Raw genomic sequence first — 27,836 nt, 5'->3', positions numbered from 1 at the left:
TTCCCAAAAGCATCGTTAGCCAACTCTGGTCGCAAGTTCCATTGAATTCTATTGGTAATGACAGAACTTGCGATGATGGTTGGCTTTGGGAAACGCACCCCTGAGCGACATGTGCCAGTCAGAGTTGACCAAATGAAGCCTGGAAATGTATGTTCTCTATTCAATAAAAGATGAGATAAAATAAGAATAATAACTATATCATGATAATTGTGAAATAAAATGACTATTAATATAGTGAAATAAGATTTTGGGACATTTATGAGGGCATTAAGCAGAAGTCAGGTGGATAGCTTGGAAATATTTCCATTACTTTGCATTTGTAACATTACAGATAAGAATTTAACAGTAAAATGTAGGTTATGTCATTATATCATTGCTTTATTTGATGTCAGAGATGTTTCTAATAGTTGTGTTTTCAGTTGTTTTTCTTCATTTCAGAAAAACCTACAGAACATAGGAAGCGGAAAGGAATTCTTTCTTTCCTCAACAGGCTATGGAAGGCTACGTCCTTTTCGGTGCTGTTGCCACTGTAGTGCTGTGGATGGTGTGGAGCCTTTTGTCCCTCCACCAGATCTGGAGCCAGAGCCCGATCCCAAGCCACCATCACCTTGCGCCAGATCACTCCGGCATCAAGCAAAATAATGGTAAATCATCATTATTTCTCCAACATCTTTCTCCTACAGTATTGTGAGTATTGTGCTTGAATACTGTTACTGTTATTGAAACTTTTTTTTTTTTTTTGCAGGTTGCCATCAAGCGGATGTGCAAGATTGACAACGATTGTTATCTTTATATTGTAAGTTGGCCAAAACCTGAATGTGCATTTAGTTGTTTAAGTGCAGCTTAGTTAATACACCCATAGGAAGAATTAGGTGTAAATGTGATTGACAAATAAGCTTAGAGGCACCAAATAACTTTGAGCTGAAAAGGCTCTTTTGAACGCATCTAAAATGATCAAAGAAAAATACATTTAAAAATGTGTTTTCCTCAGATTTTTACCCAACTTACCTTCTTTCTACTACTTTTCTCTAGCCTGGGCATCCAAAACTCTCGTTACAGAAGTGACGCTGTTGCTAATGATGAGGCGAGAACCCATAAGCCCCTTCGTCATACAACTATACAAGTGGTTTGAACATGCTCGAAAATTCACTCTCGTTATGGAGTACCTGGAACCCTGCAAGAGCTTGCATGACTTCATCACTCGTGGTCCTCAACTGTATGAACCAACAGCAAGGGTCATCATGCAACAGGCTCTGCTAGCAGTACAACACTGCATCAACCATGGTGTTTTTCACAATGACATCCATGCACAGAATTTCCTGTTGAATAAAAACACGTTTCAGCTCAAGCTGATAGACTTTGGCTGCGGTCAGCTATTTAGTAATGATGGCTACGAGAGCGACTTATACATTGGTGAGCATTTTGGGAGTGTGGAAACTGAATGTAGTGACTTACTAATTATTTGGTGCTTTAAAAAAAGCTCAACAATGTGCAAATGTCTTGCTTACAGGAGTACTGGATTACTGCCCACCTGAAGTCTTGACAGAACCTCGATTCCATGCCGTCCCAAAAAATGTCTGGGCTCTAGGAGTGTTGTTGTACAAGATGGTGAACGCTTGTCGTCCTTTTCACAATAGAACAGAAATCACACAAGCCAAAGTTACATTTCAGAAATCCAACTTCTCCAAAGGTGAGTGAATAATATTGATAACATTGATAAACAAAATTCAGCTGCATTTATACCTTTAAAGATTAAACAGGTCATGAGCACATCAAAGTGAACAGAACATTGTGATGCGACATGCTACAAAGCATACTTCAATACCATAAAGTCACATGGTCATGACTACCCAGACAGCAACATAGTGTGGCCCAGATCTGGCCCACATCTGGTACATGTGGATTACACGCGGACCAGGTGTGGGCCGGATCTGGGCTGACACTATGTTGCTGTCTGGGTAACCAGCTCTCTCCTTATTAAAATTTGTACAGAATGCAGTGATCTGACTAGCCAATGCCTAGCCCAGGATCCAACTAAACGGCCAACATTAGAGCAGATATTACAACATAAATTGATTAGAAATTAACTAGATTGGAGAAGTTCTGGAGATTCACTCGATCAGTGATTTCAGGTGTGAGGAAGTGCAACAGACAGAGTAGGATTATTATCATTTGTCTTCAATTCTGGATTATTTGACTTTTGTGTTCATTGTAATGTTCTTGTTATAGTCAAGTCAAGTCAACCTCATTTATACAGCACTTATGTGGCGAGCAAGGCGGGCGAGAGCCGTGAGGGAACGGCGCGAGGCCGATGACGCGAGAGTTAACAAGCTCCACCTGTGAGGCCCACCGGCCTTGAGTCTCTCACAGAGGAGCTCCGGGAGCATAAACGGAGGAGCAACAACAGTGAAGGACGAGAGAGGACCAGGCCTGGACACTATTTTATGTTTTATTATGTTTGTGTGGCCGGCAGACGTCCGCGAGGGTCTGCCGGCATTGCTTTCATTTTGTTCTTTGTTTATTTTATTAAAGATTATTGTTTGAATGTTCGCTGGTTCCCGCCTCCTTCTTCCCACATCTACGAACTACATTACAGCTTACAATACAGATTGTTTCAAAGCAGCTTCACGGTAATAAACAGGAAAATAACAGAACCAGTGATGCAAACAGAATTCAATTCTTGTGTAAATCAGCTTGAAAAAATCATTCATGAGTTGACTTGTTCATATAATTTTTGTATTGGATAGGAAATAACATACTTGCTGTCCTTGGTGGAGGGCTTGAACTCAAGACTTGACCCGAAGGCTGAAGTCCAACCCGAACCTGACAGGGAACTCAGAGCCTGTCCACGTCTGAGCAAGAACACGAGAGACTGCAAGACTGGAAAGTCAAGTCATCATAGCCACATGTGCTTTGTTGTTAAAAGTCAAGACAAGTCATCTTTATTTATATAGTGCCTTATGTATGACCATTCTGTATATATGTATATATCATTTTTTGAATAAATTAAATGCTTTTAACCTTTAAAGTAAAAAGGCAAAGACCTATTTTTGTGCTTCCCGAAATAAAACTAAATAAAAATGTAAATAAAAATCTACATGGTTGCAAACTTCAATGCATATATAGTCTGTCTAAAACATAATTAACCCTCTAGTGCACACATGTTGATGGCACATGAAATTTTTTTTTTGCAATGTTGTGCAACAATGGTACAGAATCATAGAGAAAATTATCATCAAAATCACTTTTTTTTTTTTTTAAATGTCAAGAAATCATTAAGTAAAAAGGAAAAAACACTTGAAAGACATTGATATATTGAATTTGATACATGCATAGGTCTGTATCATGTAGTGTGCCATGCCATATAATGTACTTCATGTAATAAGATTTCACTCTGTACAAAACTTCAAAAAGCAGTTCTTCTGTGCTGTGAAATAGAGTTGTATGTTACAATTTTTGCACATCACTTTGGGTGTTCCTGCACACCCAGGAACCTTGTATCTTCCCTCCTTATAACACATTATGGCCAATGTGAGGTATTGTCCAAAAAATCCTCGAAAAGTACCCCTTATCGAAAAACTGAATTTCTGAACATGTAAAATAAAAAATAAAAACTTCATAAAACCTGACAAAAGGCTTCTCTACACCTTCATACACACACACATATTTTTTATGTACAGTTCATGTCATTTTAAATAGGATTACTAAAGCAAATAATCTTGCCTTCTTCTCACACCATGTGCTGCCTGTGACCATGTGTCAGAACAGGATATCCCACCTTTAAATGGTGCATGATAGTGACTCCCACACCTTACTGGACTGTTCTTTGGTACTTTCTCAACCTTTCTAATTGGTTGTAATCATTTAAAGAAAGATTTACTAAACATAGGACTTAAGAAAACTTTCCATTGCCTGAGGGCAACGCTGTGCTGTAGACTAGAGAGTTAAAGCAACACCATGTAACATTTGCTCACGGTTCCCCCATGTGGTTGATAAGCACAATTGTCTGTTACCAGTGTATATACTGTCGCTCTATAAGCTTCCCTGTGGGCAGCACAATACATGTGAATTTGTTGACTAAGCTGACGGTGAATGCAGAAACCGTACATATAAGACTTACAATTCCAGTTGCAGGAAGGCTAGGTCTCCATCCGTTTTGCAACACATTGCCTCTTTCAGCTCACGCCACCGAGTGTAAACCCGTCCGATATTGATTTGTGTTCGGGCTTGTGTCCGATCACTCTCTCTCTCTTTTCTTCACTTCCTCCGACAAAACCCTCTTTGGTTTCTTTGCTGGGTCTGCCATGCTGTTGGTTTTGAGACTTGCATATTAGATTGTTTCGTCTTATAGATAGCTGTTGGCTAACTCCTCCCAGGCTACGAGTAAAATATGTGACGTATGCCGTAAAGCAGTTCGCACTCTTCCGCTGGCAGGGGATGGGCAGGGCTGTGTGTACCGACCCAAACACGAAACTTGCTGAGTGTGGTTGTACCTGCTATGGAGGCTGCTCATGTAGCTACGACAGTAGAATTCATCCAGTTAAGAATTGTTCTACCACTGAAAAATTTTTTTGAAGAGATTATTTTAAGGTCAAAAACTACACAGTGTTGCTTTAACTCAACCTGCTTGTAATCACATTATTCTCTTTAGGGCACAGCTGATTGGTTCCTGCTGTATCAGGAGCCAATGAGCTCACGTACTCAACCTACAAATACTTTGTTAGCATTTGCTGTAGTTGCAGTGCGCTTTAAGAAACCCTCCACCTTCCCCAACTCCACCTGTATTAACTGAAATGAATACAGTTGTGTATATATGAAAACCTGAATATAACTAGCTACGATCCTCCTGGGACCAAGGAATAGACTACAGTGGACATTATATTTTAGTGAATTTTTCTGACACCATACATAGTCACAGTTTTAAGTCTGGATGTCCTGTAAAGAGAACATTCAGAGATACCAAATGTTTGGAGGTTTCACCATGACAACAACAACAACAACAACTCATTGGTCTTTAAAATTGACTTTAAAATTGACCAAATTTTGCACTCTTATGGAAATGTGATAAAATTTTGTAATCATAATTTAAATCTGACTAAACTTCAAATTGATTGTCATAAATCAACATCTCAGGAAAATATTATGGAGTTTCTAATAGAAATATGACTTTCTGTTACAAAACAGGGCATTGCTTTCATACATGTCCACTGTAAAGGACACCAGGACAATCATGTTTATCCAACATCAGGCATTTTGGGAGACATGTGAATAGGGAAAGAAATTATATATCAGTATTCCAATGAAATATTAGATTTTAATATAAAAATGTTGCCAATTACTCCCATTATTACACTTCTTTTTTTCATTACATGTTGCCCCAAAAACACATTAATATGCACATTAGGTAGGCTACAGTGTATAGATACATTGTATCGAATGGGACTATACATTTATGGCCATGTTAACCACATATTGGATAAATTAAAATGGTTTGTGTCATGGCCGCATTACCACCTCAGGTGTGCATTATTTTCTAAGAATTCAACGGCCCGTCGTCAATTATTCCTTATCTAAACAATATAATGACATAAAAAAAAAAAACTAAATTCAAAAAACTTTTTTTTTTTTCTTTCTGGGCCTGAGGAAAGTTTTTGTGAAATGAAAATTAATAATACACATAGTTGGATGATCCAACTATGTGTATTATTAATTTTCATTTCACAAAAACACTATTGCAATTAATTTGTCTCCTGTTGATGCATCTACTCTGAAGTGAATAATCAGATAGCATAGCCTACTACTTTCAACAGTATATAATGAAAGTGAATGTGGCTGATACCCTGATCAGTGCCCTGACTACTGAACTAGGGAGCTGATTGAGACACACGGATAGAGACCCCTTTCTGATATGTGATTGACACCCTCTTATTAGCATGTTGTATTGTATAAAAATAAATACAGAGCTACATTCAAAAATGAATGAACAGTTTAGCGTTTTCTTTAACATTTTTGTATTTGCCCTATTTATTTGCACATTTATTTATATATTTATGTATCATTTTGTGGATATTTTTATTTATGGATTTATTTATTCACGTAGCCTATTTATATATTATATTTATTGTTTTTTTCAGGTTTTGTCCTCTATAAACATGTTCCACTGCAAAAACTTTTTAATTATTTCGTCATGTCGCCATTTATAGTGTGACGTGTGCATTTTTTTTTTTTTTTTTTTTACAAATATTTCAAAATAATAATAATAATAATAATAATAATAATAATAATAATAATAATAATAAAGGGTTTTAGGACAAGTTTTTATAAAATACATTGCGTTGATATTTCGTGACATCCAAATATTTTGGGCGCTGTGTGATCTTTTCAAGTCTCCATAGCAACCAAACGACAAACATGGCCAACCACAACGAAAGCCGCTCCAAACGAGTCTTTCTCAACAACATCGACTCATACTCATCCAAATATATCGCGCAGGTAAAAGAGTCTACTGACCGAGTCTTTTACGTAAACAACATGAATATAATAAGCTCTGTGGTTTAATGTTGTTTTGTTTAGTTCTTGTCGTCATGTGTCGTCGGAGAGTCTCTCACTGACGGAGAGGAGGAGGACATACACGAACATGCTTCAGAAGGCGCATGCTTTCAGATAGTCGGAACAGTTGCGAATAAAGATGCAAAAAAACAACGTTTTGCACTGGAGGAATATTGGGTTAGTTTATCATTTATTTTGTGGTGTTGTGGGTAGATGGTATTTATATAAAAAAAAAAAAGTGTGATTCACGCATCATTCCTGGGATTCGGTACTATTTCAGTCCCTCAGACTTTTTAAGAGATGGTTCACCAAAATTAATTGTTAAAAGCTTTTCACAATACTTTGGTATGTCCATTATAATGAATACAAATAATTATATAAATAATTATTAAAAATAATTGCATTTTAAATATATTTTTTATATATATATTTTAATAATAATATAATTTCTTATTTCTATCGTACACTAAACATTCTGTCATGTCCCTGAGGCACTTCACTGAATTTGAACTTAGAAAATATTTAACAAAATGCACAATGTCTATATGTCTAATGTCTATTTTTGGCAATATTGAAAGTAATTATTTGTGTTAATTTCTTGTGAAAAAGAATTTCAAGATATTTTATAAAATAACAGACTTTAAAGTGATGTCCCTCAGTCTGAACTCAACTCCGTCACGGCAACAATTCTCTGCCTATAATAATTTAGATTCCGCCCATATCATGTGACATCATTTACCAAAAATTACATAATTCAGGTCTCTTTAACAGTGGTGCAGAAGATGGTAAGTAGTATCATACTTTTTATTCATATTTTTGGGGCGTACTAGTCATGGAATGTACTGTCATGCTTAACAACTCAACCCCATCACATGAATTTAAGATGGAAAATGATTGTTTTTCAAAGTTTTATTTTTTAAAATATATACAATGTACTTATTTTATTGATGCAATATGGTCTCCCCTACACTGCAAGAGGAACAGTGACCATTTTTTGCAAAAAAAAAAAAAAAAAAAAAAACTCAACCCTGTCACATATTTGTATATTTCTCATTGTTCCGGGGTTGAAAATTTGTGACAGGGTTAAGTTTTTCACTTCATTTATAAATAATTTTAATGATAAAAACTTGTCATGATTTCAGTAAAGATATACTTAATAAAATAATGATCCGAAAATGGCATCCTATGTCCGAAATGGCAGCCACATCAGCAGCAGAAAGACAGTTTTGCATGCAGAAATGATAGAGAAAAAATAAAAAATATATAATTGAAGGCAATATCTCCCTTCAAAGCCTCTCAGTCTTCAACCTCGTCACACTATTCTCAACTATTATTTTGGAAAAAAATAGGGAAGATGATTAAAAATGATCTGCTGATTACCACCCGACACGTTAAGGAAATCTAAATTGAAAACATTTTTTTACAAGAATAAAGAGACCGGAGACACATAATTTGTTTATTTTTAACTTCAGTCCCATAAAAATGTGAAAATTATCATAAATGTTACATTAGTAGTTATTAAATTGTTATGAGGGACACATGAGCAGTAGGTAGATGTTTGTTTTATAGCAAGTTTTGCATAAAAACCTTTTTAAACCAATTCCATTTTGTCCGTTACACTGAAAAAAAAAACAAAAAAACTGAAATTAGTCAAATGTCTTTAATGCCTGAAGTGGGAAAATATGATTTGATGGAGGTTTGATATGTGCCTATTGCCTAATGATGTGGGGTTTTAGAAAATTAATTCTATGTAGTTTAAAAAATACAAAATTCAATTTGATATATTACCGAATCCCAGGAATAAACCTCCATATATTTTAAATTTCTGAATTAAAATTAATTTAGATATTTTTCAGAAGCATACTGTAAAAACATTTCAAGGTGATGCAACATTGCTTAAAAATTGTATTATTTCTTAGAAAATAAGAAATAAGCAGTGAAGCAGTTTTGTTAAAATATCAATATTTGAACCAACTTTTGTCCACCAAATCAAAGTAATTTGGTGCAACCAACATGCGTCTCAATCAGCTTTCTAGTTCAGTATTCAGGGAACTGATTAGGGAGTCAGACATTTTAAGGGCTCTCTCAATTGCAAATCCTCCCAGTGCACTGAAATGTTTGCTTTCTAAAAAGTCCCACACTGAAAACCATTGAGCATCAACCTATCTGTAGTCCTTTGCATCAATGCTCAATATGTTACAGAAATTGTGAAGCACCAATGTATTGCACAAGCCAGCTTAATACACATTATGACACAAAACAGATGTATTGAAAAAACTGTTATTTAATTATATTTCAGCATAAACAAACATTGATAGACAGGTAGCGAACATAATCTAGGTACTACATTATAGTTCATTTATAGCTGAAATGTTGAAGTTAATCAAATTATTTATCTTAAGGTACTTTAAATAAATAGCATTAAAAAAAAATCAGAAAAATATCAGTTCCGCTGTTATTCATAAATACACTATATTGCCAAAAGTTTTGGGACACCTGCCTTTACATGCACATGAACTTTAATGACACCCCATTCTTAATCCGTATAATAATATGGAGTTGGCCCACCCTTTGCAGCTATAACAGCTTCAACTCTTCTGGGAAGGCTTTCCACATGGTTTAGGAATGTGTTTATGGGAATTTTTGACCATTCTTCTAGAAGCGCATTGTGAGGTCAGGCACTGATGTTGGACGAGAAGGCCTGGCTCACAGTCTCCGCTCTAATTCATCCCAAAGGTGTTCTATCGGGTTGAGGTCAGGACTCTGTGCAGGCCAGTCAAGTTCCTCCACACCAATCTCGCTCCTCTATGTCTTTATGGACCTTGCTTTGTGCACTGGTGCGCAGTCATGTTGTAACAGGAAGGGGCCATCCCCAAACTGTTCCCACAAAGTTGGGAGCATGAAGTTGTCCAAAATGTCTTGGTATGCTGAAGCATTAAGAGTTCCTTTCACTGGAACTAAGGGGCCAAGCCCAACCCCCGAAAAACAACTCCACACCAGAATCCCCCCTCCACCAAACTTTACACTTGGCACAATGCAGTCAGGCAAGTACCGTTCTCCTGGCACCTGCCAAACCCAGACTTGTCCATCAGATTGCCAGATGGCAGTGCTTTACACCACTGCATCCAACACTTTGCATTGCATTTGGTGATGTAAGGCTGGGATGCAGCTGCTCGGCCATGGAAACCCATTCCATGAAGCTCTCTACGCACTGTTCTTGAGCTAATCTGAAGGCCACATGATGTCAGGAGGTCTGTAGCTATTGACTCTGCAGAAAGTTGGCAACTTCTGCACACTATGCGCCTCAGTATGCGCTGACGCCGCTCTGTGATTTTATGGCCTACCACTTCGTGGCTGAGTTGCTGTTGTTCCCAATTGCTTCCACTTTGCTATAATACCACTAACAATTGACCGTGGAATCTTTAGTAGTGAGGAAATTTCACAAATGGCCTTATTGCACAGGTGGCAACCTATCATGGTACCACGCTTGATTTCACTGAGCTCCTGAGAGCGACCCATTCTTTCACAAATGTTTGTAGAAGCAGTCTGCATGCCTAGGTGCTTGATTTTATACACCTGTGGCCATGGAAGTGATTGGAACACCTGAATTCAATGATTTGGAGGGGTGTCCCAATACTTTTAGTGACGCTGTACAACAAGGATGTTGTAATGTCGCCAGAAATAGAGTGTCCCAATGTGTAGTGAGTGAGGGTGCTTATCAGTGCCCGAATTCATCTGCACAATACTGATTCACAAGCTAGGGAGCTGATTGAGACAACGCACCCCATCCCCCCCAAAAAAAGAAAAAGACATCATAGATGATCCCTGTGTGTCAAGATCAGTAAGTCTCATAAATTATAATTTGACCTTTAATTAAAAGGCAACGCTTTTGTCATTGACCCTTGTAACAAGTCTCAGATGTGTCTTAAAACTTGCTGACTACCTAGAGCATTTTTGAGCATCTTGTTTCATTTTATTTCAGTCTGTGAATCGAGAAGAACTCCTGCAGTGTCTGATGCATTGTGATGTTATTGTATATAATATCACTGAACACACTGATCTCATAGATGAGGCAACATGGGCCATTTCAGGTAACAATTCCTCAGATTTCCATGCTATTTATTTAGGCTGCAACTCAAAATATGGTGAGGCATGTTCAGATGACCAAAATTACGCATCTCATTCTGCAGCTCACTAGGTTTTGGGATACAGCCTTAATGCCATTTAATTTCTTTTCAGTTTCGTTCTTTATTCACATGAATCAAATCAAATTGTATATTAAATCTGTGTTTACATTAGCTCTGCACTCTGAAATTGAACATTTTAAGTCTTCAAAAATATTCATCCTGCTGTCAACAATCATGACATGGGCAATGACCAAACCAGCTGATCCTGTGAGTGTTGCTTTTATATATATTATACAGTAATGTCCAGTATGGAAGCTTCTTTCCACCATGGAATTGTGACTTTTTATCTCACACTTCTGTTTTTTTTTTTTTTTTTTTTTTACCGCAATTGTGATCCTACATCTCAGAATTCTGACTTTTTTCTAAGAGTTGTGAGATAAAAAAAAAAAATGGCAGTTGCGAGAAAAACATCAGAATTATGAGTTTATATCTTGCAGTTCAGCCTTTTGTCTCGGAATTATGAGACAAACTCATAATGGCTAGAAAAAAAAGTCTGAATTGTGAGCTGACAAGTTTATATCACTTTTAAATTTGCAATTGAGAGTTTATATGTCACAATATTGAGAATATCAGAATTGTGAGTTTAAATCTCACAGTTCAGACTTTTTCTCTGAATTGTGACACATAAACTCACAGTTGCGAGTTACAATGTCAGAATTGTGAGATATAAACTTGAAAAGGCAAGTTACAAAGTCAGAATTGTAGGATATAAACTCAGTTGTCGGCTCGCAATTCAGACTTTTTTCTAGCAATTGCGAGTTTATATGTTGCAATTCTGACTTTGTAACTTGCAATTGTGAGTTTATATCTCTCAATTTTGAGAAATAAAGTTAGAATTGCAATAAATAAACTCACAATTCTGACTTTTTACTCTCAATTGCAAATTTAAAAGTGATATAAACTTGTCAGCTCACAATTCAGACTTTTTTTTCCTAGCCATTATGAGTTTGTCTCATAATTCTAAGACCAAAGTCTGAACTGTGAGATATAAACTCACAATTCTGACTTTTTTCTCACAATTGCCAGTTTTTTATCTCACAACTCTGAGAAAAAAAAAGTCAGAATTGTGAGATATAGGTTCGCAATTGCGGTAGTCAGAAAAAGTCAGAATAGTGAGTTTAAATCTTGCAGTTCAGACTTTTTTTATCTGAATTATGAGACATAAACTCACAGTTGTGAGTTATGAAGAAAGAATTGCATGATATAAACTTAGACAAACTCACAATTGTGAGTTACAAAGTTAGAATTGCGAGATATAAACTCTCAATTGCGAGAAAAAAGTCAGAATTGTGTTTATCGCAATTCTGTTTTTTTCCTCAGAGTTGTGAGATATAAACTTGCAATTGTGAGATAAAAAGTCCAAATTGTAAGCTGACAATTGTGATTTTTTTTGTCACAATTTTGAGAAAAGACTTTACAACTTGAGTTTATTTGTGAGTTTATGTATATTTATGTAATTGTGAGTTTATGTATATTTATGAGATATAAACTCACAATTCTGACTTTTTTTCTCTGAACTATGAGACGTGAACTCACAATTGCAAGTTTTAAAGTCGGAATTGCGAGATATAAACAATTCAGGGATAAAGTTTTATTTGTGTGATGTAAGCACAATTGCAAGATAAAAAGTCAGAATTGTGAGATAAATTCTAAATTACCCTTTTTATTATTTTTTTATTCTGTGGCCAAAATAAGATTCCTTAAATTTGACACCACATTGAAAATAATTTTTTTTCTATTTAGGTTTTTTTATTTTATTTGAAAATTGTAATAAATAAATAAATAAATAAATAAAAGTTTTATACATTACTCTTTTCAATTTGTTTTTGATTATATTGATATTATCAGTTGGAATGTGCTGTACATTACAGTGACCATAAACAGACCAGACATCATTACTTTTGCTATTTTTTCTGATTTTATCTTAAGGATGATCCTGATATTCCCTTGACTGAAGAGGACTACAAAAGAAGAAGACCACATCCAAACTTTAAAGAACACACAAGCACTGAAAAGCTTGTGCTTAAACTGGGGAAAGACTGTAATGATCAATCCAGAATCCAGCCTAATACATTTAAAATCATTTATGAAATGAAACAAGCTTAGAATACCTTAACATATGAAACAAATGCCCTTTTCTTTTCTTTCAGAAAAAGTCAAAGCTGGCTACTTATGTTGTAACATCAGGGCTGCAGTATGGAATGGGCGAGAGCATGTTTCACTTCTTTTTTAAAGTACTAAAATATGACAACAGTATGAAAGCAGCATAATTGTCAATTATGAATTCATAATCACATTTTGTTGCCTAACTTGTTCACTTTCCCCCAGACAGCTTGGCTCGGAGAGCTTAGCAGTGTTCCTGTTTTTGGAGCTGGGACAAATATAATTCCTGCCATTCACATCCATGACCTTGCAAGGTTTGAGAAACTGCAGTTGTGGCATTTACTCAGATGTTGATTGGTGTATTGTTTAACTTGTAATTTCATTCTCATCTCATATTTTTGTCATCATTTGTCATTTTAGAGTGGTGCAAAACATCATCGATCACAAACCAAAAACACACTACTTCATCGCTGTTGATGATTCCAAGAACACTTTTGAAGACATTGTGAAAGTATTAAATCATTACACACTTCATTGCTATATGCTGTACTGACTGTAATGCTCACACTTTAGTTTTGCAATGAGAAAACACCACTAAAAATCATTTGTAAACATGCAGCTGTCTATTTCCTTAGGCCATTGCCTCTGCCCTGGGTTCTGGACAAATAGAAAAAGTCCCAAAGGAGGATGCCTATGGCACAAAGGCAATTACGGTAGGCTGTTTTAGCTGAACACACATTTTTACCATGTCATAAAATAATATGTGAAGGAAATATATCACATTGTTGTGTATTTTCACAGGAAACTGACTTGCTTTACCTCAATGTCAACCTTCAGACTGAGTCTGTTTTCTTAAAGGACAAATTAAACATCTCCTGGGATTATGAATCTGGAATAGTTGATAACATATTTCGTGTGGTGGAGGAATACAAACAGACAAGGCAGTTGTTGGTAAGCTTTGATAACACTTGTTGAAGTAGAATATATATCACAAATAAAATCATAATGTTTTAATTTGTTTTTGGCAATAATTTTTTGGCTTTTTTTTTATAATTTGAAGACATTTTTAACAATAGAGCTTTAGAAAAAAGGTTTACATGCTTACATGCTCCTATTTTGCATTTAATTTCCATCAGCCAATAAAAATCTGTCTTCTTGGGCCCCCTGCTGTTGGCAAAAGCTCAGTTGCTACAAAGTTGTGCAGATATTACAAACTTCATCATATTAATGTCAATGAAGCCATCAATGAGAAAGTCAGACAACTGGTGAGTGAGGACTACATAACAGCTTCTTTTTATATTGGTATTTTAACAATGTCTACAGCAATTAATAACAATTGTTGCATTGCATACAAATCATAGATAAAATAAAAAAATAAATAAGTAAATAAAATAGAAAATAAATAAAAAAGGTACAATATGTTAACTATAACCAGTATTGGGGCAAGTTACTTTTAAAAGTTGTGCTTTACAATATTGCATTACTTAGTTACTTTTTGTGGAAAGTAATGTGTTGCATTATCTCACCTGGTCTGTACTTGCTTGTTTGGTTTATAATAACAACACCCCCCCCCCCTACAGTAGAATTATATTAAAGGTGCCCTAGAATCAAAAATTGAATTTACCTCGGCATAGTTGAATAACAAGAGTTCAGTACATGGAAATGACATACAGTGAGTCTCAAACTCCATTGTTTCCTCTTTCTTGTGTAAATCTCATTTGTTTAAAAGACCTCCGAAGAACAGGCGAATCTCAACATAACACCGACTGTTACGTAACAGTCGGAATCATTAATATGTATGACCTCCAATATTTGCATATGCCAGCCCATGTTCAAGGCATTACACAAGGGCAGCCAGTATTAACGTCTGGAGCTGTGCACAGCTGAATCATCAGACTAGGTAAGCAAACAAGAACAATAGCGAAAAATGGCAGATGGAGTGATAATAACTGACATGATCCATGATTACATGATATTTTTAGTGATATTTGTAAATTGTCTTTATAAATGTTTCGTTAGCATGTTGCTAATGTACTGTTAAATGTGGTTAAAGTTACCATCGTTTCTTACTGTATTCACGGAGACAAGAGAGCCATCGCTATTTTCATTTTTAAACACTTGCAGTCTGTATAATGCATAAACACAACTTCATTCTTTATAAATCTCTCCAACAGTGTGTAATGTTAGCTTTAGCCATGAAGCACAGCCTCAAACTTCATTCAGAATCAAATGTAAACATCCAAATAAATACTATACTCACATGATCCGACGCATGCATGCAGTATGCATGACGAACATCTTGTAAAGATCCATTTGAGGGTTATATTAGCTGTGTGAACTTTGTAAATGCACTGTATTATAGTCGAGAGCTCGGGGGGCAGGGAGCGCGCGATTTAAAGGGGCCGCAGCCTGAATTGGTGCATAGTTAATGATGCCCCAAAATAGGCAGTTAAAAATTTTTTTAATTAAAAAAAAAATCTATGGGGTATTTTGAGCTGAAACTTCATAGGCACATTCAGGGGACATCTTAGACTTATATTACATCTTGTAAAAACTGGTTCTAGGGCACCTTTAAACATCATGTTTCCACAGCACACACAACACCTCTATATACTCCCGATTTCTCTCAACATGGGTAGAAACTGTAGTAACTATTTTGTTAAATAAGTATATTTTATTGTAAATTTAAAAGTAATGTGTTACTTTACTCATTACTTGAAAAAGTAATTCTGATTATGTAACTCACGTTACTTGTAATGAGTTAGCGTCAACACTGATTATAACACTGGAGTAAAACGATAAGGTACAGACAAATATCCAGTATATATCTACATATATGTTATATACAACTAATACAGTGGGTATAGAAAAGAATCACCCTCCTTTAAAATAATCACATTTTGTTGCTTTGCACCCTGAAATGAAGATGGACACAGTTTTTGTTTTATCCAGCTGTATTTACTCAGTGCAACTTATAACATCCAAGTAAAAGATATAACAGTAACATGTCTGATAAATATTAAAAGAATTAAAAAACAGAATAATTGAGTTGGAAAAAGGATCACCCCCTTGTGTGTGTATTTTTTTTAACCACCTTTTGCTTTAATTACAGCCTTTAGTCTGTTGGGATATGTCTCTACTAACTTTGCACATCTAGACTTTGCAATATTTGCCCACTCTTCTTTGCAGAACTGCTCAAGTTTCAGTTAAATTTGATGGTGACCGTTTGTGGACTGCAGTCTTCAAGTCAAGTGGTGGTTTAAGTCTGGGCTCTGACTAGGCCATGCAAGGACATTCACCTTTTTGTCCTTCAACCACTGTGTGGTCAGTTTTGCTGTGTGCTTTGGGTCATTGTCGTGTTGGAAGGTAAACCTTCTACCCATTGACAACTTTCTGGCAGAGGGCAGCAGATTTTCCTCAAGAATTTGATGGTATTTTGCCCCATCAGTTTTTCCTTCTATCCTGAAAAGTACTCCAGTCCTTGCTGCAGAGAAACACCCCCATAACAGGACATTACCACCTCTGTGCTTTACTGTAGGAATAGTGTTATTTTTATGGTGAGCTGTATTGGATTTCCGCCAGACATACCGTTTGGTGTTGAGGCCAAATAATTCAATTTTAGTCTCATCTGACCATAACACCTTTTCCCACATGGCCTCAGAATCTTCAAGGTGTGTTTTGGCAGAGCTCAGTCGTCACTGCATGTGGCCTTTCTTGAGGAGTGGCTTTTTTCTTGCAACCCTCCCATACAAGCCACTTTTGTGGAGAATTTGTGATATTGTTGTCACATGCACACAATAACTACTCTTTCATCCAGTTTGGAGTGACGTCCTGATCCAGGGAGGGTCTGTGTTGTACCAAATACCTTCCACTTCTTTATGATAGACTTCACTGTGCTTCTAGGCAATGATAAAATCTTTGACATTTTTTTGTATCCATCTCATGACTTGTGCCTGTCCGCAACTTTATCCCGGAGATCTTTTGACAGTGTCTTGCAACCCATAGTTGATTGTTTGCTTCAGTTGTACTACCAAGGACTGAAATGCTCCATGCAGGAAAGCTCTTTTCATGCTGAGCTTATCAGAATGACCATAGCTGATCACAGTCGAAAGTCAAATGGCTTTGTGTGACTTTGAGAAGGTGATAAGCTACACCTGATTGAGTTTACAAGTCATTTTTAGGAGGGGGGTGATCCTTTTTCCAACTCAGTGATTCTATTTTTTTATTTATTTATTTATTTATTTATTTTTTTTCCCTGACATGTTGGTGTTATAACTTTCACTTGGATGTTATAAGTTGTACTGAGTAAATACAGATGGATTCAACTGTGTCTGTCTTCATTTAAGGCTGCAAAGCAACAAAATGTGATTATTTTAAAGGGGGTGATTCTTTTCTATATCCACTGTATATCTAGTCAGATGGGGTGTGTAAATTTATCCTACAGTTGTCAATGTCACAATATAACAGCTTCTAAACTACTGTTTAAAAAAAAAAAAAAATTGAACAGTAGTGTAATATATATAAAATAGGGAGGAGGTGTACAGTGGGGTCCAAAGGTCGGAGACATTATATTGTACACAAAATCGTGGAAATAAACAGTTTTAGGATTTTGAATAATGTAAAACTTTTTACCTTTTTTTAAATATTGATTTGCTGATAGTATAATCTATAATGAGTAAAATATATTAAATGTATAAATAGAAGCATTTTCAGTCTCATACTTTTTGGCCCCACTGTATATGAAGCTGTCTTGAATGAACAGTATGTGTTCTTCAGGAGGAACTGCTTGGAAGAAATGAGAAGACAAGGGAGAATGAGGAAATGCTCATTGGTGCTGAAGAGCAGCTTAAAACTCTAAAGAACAACATGCTTCAGAATGACGGTATGCATTGAATGAAGCTACGACGTGATCCTATATAGATTTATGTATCTAGAAATATGATTGTAAGATTGTAACAGACCTGATAAGTAAGTGTTACTTAATGCAATTTTGATTGTGTTTTCTCACAGGCCAGTTGGATGAGCAGCATGTGATGCATATCATAAGGGAGAAGCTAAACTCAATGCCTTGCAGAAATCAAGGATTTGTTCTAGATGGATACCCAAAGACCTTTACACAGGCTAAAGAGCTTTTCTATGGTCAGCTATCTTCCTTTAAAAAAACAAAAAACAAAAACAAAATGGAAATATAAAGTTACCTTTAACTTCTGAAATGTTTTCCAGATGCAAAGATGGAAGTAGAAGATACCAGATCTACAATACCTCAGTATAGCAAAGTGTTGATTCCAGGTTAGTCATTTCAGAACATGCGCACAGATATATATTTCACAACTTTTGCTTGTAAATATGTTTAATTGCATGAGGCAACCTTCAAACATCTTAGTAATATCACAATAATTTAATGGTTGTTAATGTTCATGTAATAAAAGAGTTACGACAATAATAATGATGCATCGGAAAATAATTATTACCATTAAGATAGTCTTCAGCTTCCACATGCTTTTTTTCCCCCATTGAATATCTTGTTTATTTTACCTGAAAATACACTACTGTTCAAAAGTTTGAGATCAGTTTATTTTTAAATAAATTAAAACTTGTATGCCACAACGACGCATTAAAGGGTAAGTTCAAAATTAATGATGCCCCAAAATAGGCAGTTAAAAAAAATTAATAAAAAAAAATCTATGGGGTATTTTGAGCTGAAACTTCACAGACACATTCAGGGGACACCTTAGACTTATATTACATCTTGTAAAAACTGGTTCTAGGGCACCTTTAAGATATTTTTGTTGAAATCCGATGGCACAGTAAGGTCTGCATTCACAGCAATGACATTTCCTCTCTCAAGATCCATAAAGGAACAAAAAACATATTTAAAACAGTTCATGCGAGTTCAGTAGTTCTACCTTACTGTAATATTATAAAGCGACGAGAATATTTTTGTGCGCCAATAAAACAAAATAATGACTTTTCAACAATATAGTGATGGGCCGATTTCAAAACAGTGCTTTGGAGCTTTGCGAATCGAATCAGTGACTCGGAGCACCAAAGTCATGTTATTTAGATTCGTAAACCTCCGAACGACATGAGGGTGAGTAATAAATGACATTATTTTAATTTTTGGGTGAACTAACCCTTTAAATTGATCAAAAGTGACATAAAATGTTTATATCAGTGGTTCTAAAAACTTTTTACACCAAGTACCACCTCAGAAAATATTTCTCTCTCCAAGTACCACCATAATGACCAACATTTAAATACAGGGTTTCCGCGGGGTCTTAAAAAGTCTTAAAAAGTCTAAAATTCTGAACTGTAAATTTAAGGCCTTAAAAAGTCTTAAAAACGGCCAGATTTTCATCCGAGGTCTTAAATTTCATTTAGTCAGGTCTTAATTTTTTTTACCCATTTCCAGAAACGCTACCTGTTGAAAGTTATTACAAAGTAGCAAAAAAGTAGCGAGTCGTAGTTCTTTCTGGGGTATATTGGTGTTGGTATACGCGGTGATAAAACTACAAATCCCGTGATAAATGCAAAACCTGCCCGCGAAATACGTCTGCGTCTCCTCAGAGTTTGTTAAAGTTCGGCTACGTGTGGAAAATGGGAAAGTGTACTTTCAACGAGACATGGCTAGATCACAGCGATTTCTGCTGTTGGTTACAAGCGGTACCCAGCTCCAGGTACGAGGCTCACTGCAAACTTTGCAAAAAAAAAAAAAACAGTTAGGGAGTCTGGGTGTGAAGCGGTGTAAAGGCGCCAATTAGCCTCACCACTGCCGTCGTCCTCCTCAATGCCTGGTCCCTCCGGTCTCCAGCGCAATATCATCGCAGCTCCGTCGAACAACCTTCGGGGTACTTTTGGATCGACTGACACATCGAAAGCCGAGGTGCTTTGGATACTACACACGGTGACTAAACACCACTCATTTAATAGCAACAGTGAGATTAGCGATCTCTTCCAAGTGATGTTCCCTGATTCAGTAATCGCGAAGACGTTCTCTTGCGGGCCCAACAAGATCGCTTAGGGGGATTTTATAAAGAGGGAATTGATTCGTACTCTTACCGGGCCGTATGTCGTAATGTTCAATGAAAGCCAAAATCACACACACACACGCACGCACGCACGCAGGCGCACGCACACACACACACACACACACACACACACACACACACACACACACACACACACATATCAGATAATCCATGTTAGATAGATACTGTAATTATCCCGAGGTAACTATCTATCTATCTAAAATGGATTATCTGGTGTGAGTGTGTGTGTGTGCGCACGCTACATTGGTTGTTACATGGGTTGGAGTAGCCTGTTCAATCTTTATTAGGCTATTAATATGCTGTTTTGTAATGTAAATAAATATGAGATGAAATCTATTCTATTTGAGGGCAAGTTTGTTTTAGCCTATTTTCATTTTGGGCCTAAGGCTTTGGGCATTTGGCACATTGAAGGTTACTAATGTGACTGCTTTATCTGTAAATTAAATTAATGCTTTTTCAATGACTGAATTCATTGAAATAAAATGATTTTTTCAGAATTTCTTTGATTTTAATATTTTTGGTAATGCGTCGTGTAGGTCTTAAATTTCAATCTTTATGGTCTTAAAATGTCTTAAAAAGGTCTTAAATTTGACTTACTGAAACCTGCATAAACCCTGTAAATACAGTAGCGTAGTAGGCCTAACTATTCAGCTCAAGTTAAAAAACGAGGCCGTTTATTCCAAATAAGTATATTTATTATTGTTAAACACTGTAAATGCACAGTTTGAACATCAACACTGCACTTACATACACGTATTTGTGCGTGATTGAAAAGTGTGCGGTCTTGCAACCCAACCAGTTGAGAAACATTGACGTAAGCTATATATGTTCGCCGTTCACTGTTGTTCTGCTGAAGCTCATTCGGCACCTGTATCATTTCCGCGCGTGTTTGACTCGCGCCTGGCGCTGAGGCGATGTTGTAGTGCACGTCTGAAAAGTCTCCCGTTTTTTGTGGTCTTAATGAGACAGTTCTGCGTTTAAATAAACGCAATTCTTGTCAACAAAAAAGTAGACAGAAACCGCGAGCGGGGTGGTCAAGCTTAGGCCAAGGGTGGCCACGGCCACCCCTGGCCACCCCCTGGCTCCGCCCCTGCTATTAGCACCTGTGCTCGGTTCACTTTTGTCCTCTTCAGTTCTTGTGCTTGACACTTTCTCCTCCTGATCCACACTTCTCTTACCAGATTGAAGCCACGATAGCAGTTTTATTCAACTTTTCAGAATTTATCCACCTCCATCTCTTCCCATCACAGCCAATTCATATTTAATTCAGTGATTCCTCTACCACACTTTGAGAATCACTGGTTTATATTATTACAAATATTCCTCTTTCAAAGAAATACTGTTCGGAGCGAAGAATCCTGAAAAAATGTATTGGCGAATGCTGTGTTTCATGTTAACAACCATTGGCTTTTTCTTACAGAGTACGTCTTTTCACTGGACGCCACTGATGAATTTCTTAAAGAGCGAGTTCGGAGTCTTCCACAGAATGTGGCAGAGGAGATGCACTACACTCAAGATGAGTTTACAGAGAGTCTTGCAAAATTCAGGGAGACTTTGGCAGAAGACGAGTCTGTGCTTGACTATTTCGATGAACTGGAAATCCATCCTGAATACATTGGTTAGAACCCAAACTATCACACTTATTTTTGTGCTCACATAAGAAAATGGCACTCCATCAAATTGTTAAATGAACTGATGGATAAGCTGATTGTTATGAAGCAGGGTGGTATTATTATTAAGAATTGTATTTTCATGATATCATTCAGACTGTGAGAACGAGGCCACGGTGGACAAAATAATTAAGACAGTGGGGCGGCCGATGAACTACGGTTTGAGTCCAGAGGAAATGGAGGAAGAGAAGAAGAGGAAAGAAGATGAATGGCACCAGCAGCTGAAACAGGAGAAACTTGAGAAGAAACTTAGGAAGATAGTGGAGAATGATAAAATGGACGCTCTTTTGGAGGAATGGGTAAATTTGACCTAATGCTCAAACAAAACCTCAATCATTTGCCCTCACCCTAACACTGTGTCTACACCGGATGTGACAGTCATGCCACGCAGCAACAGATTGAGGCTGTCTACACTGGACGCAACAAAGCGACCTTTGCAAATCCATTTAGTTCTTTGTGTCAGAAGTATCACAAGCGCTTGAAGTACATCAGAAATAGAACAGGGCATCAGTTTACTGTCGGAGATTTGTCATGTCACACCGCATCCAGTGTAGACAGCATCGCTCGTTATAATGAGTTCTACTGTCTTTTGTCAGGTCACGTTGCACCGCTCGCGTCCGGTGTAGACATGGTATAAAGGCCTGTTCACACCAAGAACGATAACTATAGTGATAATTTGCATCCGCACTAACGAACGATAATGGATAATTGTCTGTTTATTCTAAGCTCGCACGCTGCAATTTCAAAGTGTGTACATGTTTTTGCTGTTCTTGTTGCATTTACACATTTTTAACCAGCAGATGCCTTCAGCATGTTATGTTTCAAGTGAATCTAGCTAGTGTTATCGATCTAATCTAACAGTAAATTTAGCTGACGAAGTCAATATAGTGGAATAAAAAAAAAAAAGTAGTCTTTTTCACTGCAACTTCAAAGGAAGCAAGACAATGTTGTCGTAACTAGCTCTGGATACCTGAGGTAATTTTATGTTACACTGTTTGCAAGTCTGGCATAGTGATCTTATTACTTCACCAATTTATTCTGAGGGTATGACCGATTGTTTTCCACATATCCATTTTCTTTAAAGTATTCTTGAAAAGGGGGTTTGCCTTGCCAAACAGAGCCCTTAAATTAGAATGGATTCTGATTGGCTGGCAGTGTTTTATCGTTCAACAGCTGGAAAAAGTCGTTCTGAAAGTGATCCCAACAATATTGTTTCTATATCATTATAGCTGTGGTGTGGACAATGCTATTCTTTTATATTTAGTGTAACATGTGAGCAGGCATGAGAATCCAAATATAAACAAACGTTTAACAAAAACAGGTAATCCATAAACAAGAGTAATCCACAGAGAGCAGGCAAGAGCAACGGCAGGAACACACAGGAGTAACATCCAACAAACAACTACTGAAGCACAGAAGTATAAATAAACATTTTAACAATGGGCTGATGAGGGACAGGTGTTGGTGATCTGATGTCATGGTAACTAATGAGGGTAACTATAGCAACACACAAGGTACAAGGCAAAACAGGAACCAAACACATGAAGTGAAGGAAACAAAGAGAGCTTAGATTACACTTCAACATAAAAGTCCTACAAAACACAAGACAGCACAGGTATCGTGACATAGCCCCCCCCCTCCTAAGGAGGCTTCCAGACGCCCCTAACAAGAAAGTTCAGGTGGGAGGCGGGATTGAGGGCAAGGCCCGTGGAGAGGAAGGCAGCCTGGAGACTGAAGCAGGGCAGATGGCCAGGGCAGAGTAGGCTGGACAGATGGCCAGGTAGACCAGCTTGAAGACCCCCACGACAGAGCAGATGACCACCACGGCAGTGCAGATGGGCTTGAAGACCTCCACGGCAGAGCAGACGACCACCACAGTAGCGCAGATGGGCTTGAAGATCCCCCACGGCGGAGCGGATGACCACCACAGCCATGCAGACGGTCTTGTAGACCTCCAAGGTGGCACAGACGACCACCACAGCAGATCTAGTAACACTGGGAACCAACATGGCTGAACAGGAGAAACTGAAACATGACGCACAGAGAGGTTAGCATTGGCCACTAGGGCCATAACTGGACAGGTAGGGAGCTCAAAAAAAGCCTGGAATGTCCTCTCTGGTTGTGTTGAGGAAGGCAGACAGTTCTGGTACAACCTCTGCGGTCATGTCGAGGCAGAAAAGGAACTCAGATTATGAGGCTGGATTCTGGAACAGGAGCAGATTCATGGGCTGGAGCAGGCTCAGGGACTGGTGCCAACGTGTGCGCAGCCCACACCAAATGGTTGTGGCCATAATGGCCAGTGCTGCAATCTTTGAGGGCTCAGGCGTGGCAGCCATCTCGGCTGAGGGCTGAGGCGTGGCAGCATTCTCGGGACGAGACTCTGGAAGATCTGCTGAGACGTGACGAGGCTCTGGAAGATCAGCGGAGACGTGACGAGGCTCTGGAAGATCAGCTGAGACGTGACGAGGTTCCTCCTCCACTACCCCGACAGTAAATGCCGAGCCGCTCAGCTGTAATGCCAAGTCAATATAATGTTCAAGAGTCCAGCTAGGGTGATGCAATGGCATAAGGGAGTTGAGCGGCTCAGATAGCCCTCCACGAAAATATCATTAGGCATGCATTATCCATACCAGTCAAGTGAGCCAACTCTACAAAGTCCCTCACGTAATCCTCAATTGGCTGATCTCTTTGACAGATGCATAATTTGTGCTGCTGGATTCATTATTGGTTGGTCGTTCTGTAACGTGTGACCAGGCATGAGATGGAGTGAGAATCCAAATGCAAGCACAAACGTTTAATAACAAAAACAAACAGATAATCCATAAACAAACGTAATCCACAGAGAGCAGGCGAGAGCAACGGCAGGAACACACACACACAGGAGCAACGTCCAAAAAAAACAACTACTGAAGCACAGAGGTTTAAATAGAAATGTTAACAATAGGCTCATGAGGGACAGGTGTTGGTGATTTGATGTCACAGTAACTAATGAGGGTAACTATAGCGACACACAAGGTACAAGGCAAAACAGGAACCAAACACAGGAAGTGAAGACAGAAACAAAGAGAGCTAAGATTACACTTCAACATAAAAGTCCTACAAAACACAAGAGGGATCATGACATTTAGAATTATTTTTAGAACTATATGTTTATCGTTATATTTATAGTTATCATTCTTGGTGTGAACGGGCCTGAACACTACCAGTACTGCAGGAAGTAGAGGTGCTGAGGGTGCTGCAGCACCCCCTGGCTTGGAGCCCAAGAAAAAAATTAACTTTACTTTAAAATAAATGCTTAGTTTGTGATTCATTATTACTTTTAAATGAAAACACAACAATAATAAAATAAAGACAAACTCATCTATATTAAATGAAGAAATGCAACTTTTATTAACGAAAGTTCTCTTGCGCTTTTGCCTCCGCCATTGTCATCACGCCTCACTCGTCATGTGACTCCTGCAACTCTGCGTTGTTTCTCTTGCTCTATGGAGCAGACGTTCCTCACTTTATAACTGTAGGGTCCATTGTCCAGCTGAACTAAATTGATTTTATTTCTATAAAATCGCCAAACGACAGGGCATGTAATGTAATCAGTGTACGGCTGAACGCCATGTAATACCGGTAACACTGACTATTGCACCAAGCCTACTGTGCACACTCATAACTTCAATCCTGGCAAAACTCGACGCCCACCCCCTTCACACACATACTTTTTGTCTCTCACTTGTTCCTGATTACCTTGTTTAGTTACTTAGTGTGTTTATTAAATAAAACTAAACATAAAAGTCCAAAAGAGAGACGTGACATTTACTGTCCCCAAACCTTAGCTTGAACAGAAGTGTATGAATGAGCAAACGCATTCTCTTTCCCTTGGAACGACTACAATGTTCAGCTTGTGGATGTGTATTTGCAGAATAGGAACATGGCCGAGGTGATGAAGCAGGAACATGAGCTATTAGAGACACGATCTGTCCCCATGAGACACTACTTGATGAAATATGTCATGCCCACTGTCATTCAAGGACTGGTGGACTGTTGTAAGGTCAAGCCTGATGACCCTGTCGACTTTTTGGTAACACTTGTCATATGCTATTCATATCATGTGTTTTTATTTAACAAAAAATTATTTCAACTTAATTGGTGTCATATTCTCTTTACTCCATTTCAGGCTGAATACCTCTTCAGGAACAACTCAGATGATTAGCTCATTCTGCTATAATAATTAACAATAAATGTTAAATAAAAAACTGTCATTAAAAGTGTGTGCTGTGTCTTGTTGTTGTTTTTTTCATCTCTATAAAAGTGAAAACAGGTGCTTGTTAAAGATTTACAATTTCATCACTTTCTCATTGGGGGCCGCCCAAGGGGCCAGATCACATGATGAGCCAGATCACATGATGAGCCTTGCTTTGTAATTTGGCCAAGTTATTAAAGCGATAGTTTACCCAAAAATGAAAATTCTGTCATAATTTACTCACTCTTAAGTTGTTTCAAACCTGTATGACTTTCTTTGATCTGTTGAACACAAAAGCAGATATTTTGAAGAATATGGGTAACCAAACAGTTGACAGGCCTTACTGACTTCCATAGCATGGAAAAAAAAAAATACTATGAAAGTCAATGGGGTCCATCAACTGTTTGGTTACAAACATTATTCAAAATATTTTCTTTTGTGTTCAGCAGAAGAAAGAAAGTCATATAGGTTTGGAACAACTAATATCATTGCTCCTGCTGCACCCATAGTACGGCAGCAAAGTTCCTTGATAATTACGCCAGAATGAGAGTAGAATTCCTAGCCATATTGGCCTAGAAAATCGCAACTTTTCATTTTCCGTCGGTCTTAGTACATGATGTAATTACAGAAGAGTCAAGTTTTAAATAGGAAAAATATTGAAACTCTTTGGTCATTTTTGAGCGAGATGCTAATGGTCTAATCAGATTCAATGAACTATGCTAAGCTATGCTAAAAGTGGTACCGCCAGACCCATAGATCGGCTGAATGAATTTGAAAACGGTAAAACTCAACTGTTTAACTCTAGGGGAGTTGGAAAATGAGCCTATTTTCAAAAAAAGTGGAGTGTTCCTTTAAGGCAAAAAACAAACAATTATATATATATAAATCGGCATGAAATGAAAGTTGCTCTAGGCCAGTGGTCAGCAATAGATGGCAGACGCCACGGGAGCACAAACGCTTTAGAAAGGAAAGAGGCGCAGCTGCGCTTTCCACGCGTTTTTAGATGCGACGTGAACGGCCCTAGTTAGTATATTATGTTCTTTGCAAATAGCAACAACTTTGTTGCAGATAAGACACATTGGCTTTGCATTCACAAAACTAGATATGATGAACGCATAGTTGTCTTTCCATTCTTCTTTGTATGCCCTATTTTTGCTGTCAACTTTCCTCTTTAGACTCTTTGATAGTGCCATTTCTCTCACCAGCTAGCTTAAATGTTAACATAATTCTGTACACGATGTAATAACATACCTCCAGCACGCAAACAATTTTTTTTTTAAAAAAATGCAGTTTAGTACGTGAGTACATCTATCTGAGTACGTCCATCTGAGTGAAACAGCTTGAACAAGAAAAATGTGCGCCAGGACCATAGACTGTAAAAAAATGGCCAGGACATGATTTTGTTCATTTGGAATTGATTGGATGGTTGTGGTTTGCTATTGGTTCATCTCATGTGAGTGACAGATTGCCCCGCCCTGACACCAGTAAACATATCATCAGAGAAGAGGGAGGGGAAGTTATTTTGATTAAAGATTAAGAGGGCACAGGGCAAGAATTGAAATAAATAAATAAATAAATAAATAAATAAAAAATAAAAACATGTGCACGGTCAAATCATTTATAATTATGCAATATTCCATAAAAAATAAGAATTGCAAAATTTGATTTTATGGTGACTTTAAGAAAACTTATTAAAAAAACAGACAAGACAACTTAACTTAATGTGAAAAACAAAAATTACTTGTTTGCTGAAAGCAGCTGAGATAATGGAAAATTTATTTAAATTTGTAGTCTCGCTAATTTCAGTTAAAAACCCCAAACTGCTGAACACTGTATTGCAAACAAACAAAAAAAACCATAAACGACAGTATGGCAAAAGATAATAATGTGAAACAGTATGCAGTATAAATGTTTCAATGGTATGCCATATAAAAATTGCTATTTTTCATTTTCAAACTAATTTCTTATGAATCAATAAATCCATAAACAAAAGAAAATCAATTGAAATAGCCAACATAGCCATTGTGCCGCTTTAAAGGATAAA

At 37.3% G+C, this 27,836-nt stretch overlaps 1 protein-coding gene across 1 annotated transcript; it reads left to right on the top strand.

Moving 5' to 3' along the window:
• The first annotated feature begins 75 nt into the window (after positions 1-75).
• ak7a (adenylate kinase 7a) lies at positions 76-25,820 on the top strand. The gene is made up of 22 exons (XM_048208082.1): positions 76-147; positions 491-644; positions 1,033-1,413; positions 1,511-1,690; positions 6,341-6,492; positions 6,574-6,726; positions 10,532-10,640; positions 10,849-10,943; positions 12,666-12,773; positions 12,884-12,970; positions 13,065-13,153; positions 13,260-13,350; positions 13,475-13,552; positions 13,641-13,790; positions 13,976-14,104; positions 17,616-17,721; positions 17,850-17,978; positions 18,063-18,128; positions 21,309-21,506; positions 21,655-21,857; positions 25,472-25,630; positions 25,727-25,820. The coding sequence occupies exons 1-22, from the start codon at positions 76-78 to the stop codon at positions 25,760-25,762; spliced, it is 2,925 nt and encodes a 974-aa protein (XP_048064039.1). The 3' UTR covers positions 25,763-25,820.
• The last annotated feature ends 2,016 nt before the right edge of the window (positions 25,821-27,836 follow it).

This window comes from Megalobrama amblycephala, linkage group LG11 (assembly GCF_018812025.1).
Source record: "Megalobrama amblycephala isolate DHTTF-2021 linkage group LG11, ASM1881202v1, whole genome shotgun sequence".
Taxonomy (NCBI): Eukaryota; Metazoa; Chordata; class Actinopteri; order Cypriniformes; family Xenocyprididae; genus Megalobrama; species Megalobrama amblycephala.
This window is presented reverse-complemented; position numbering and strand designations above follow the sequence as displayed.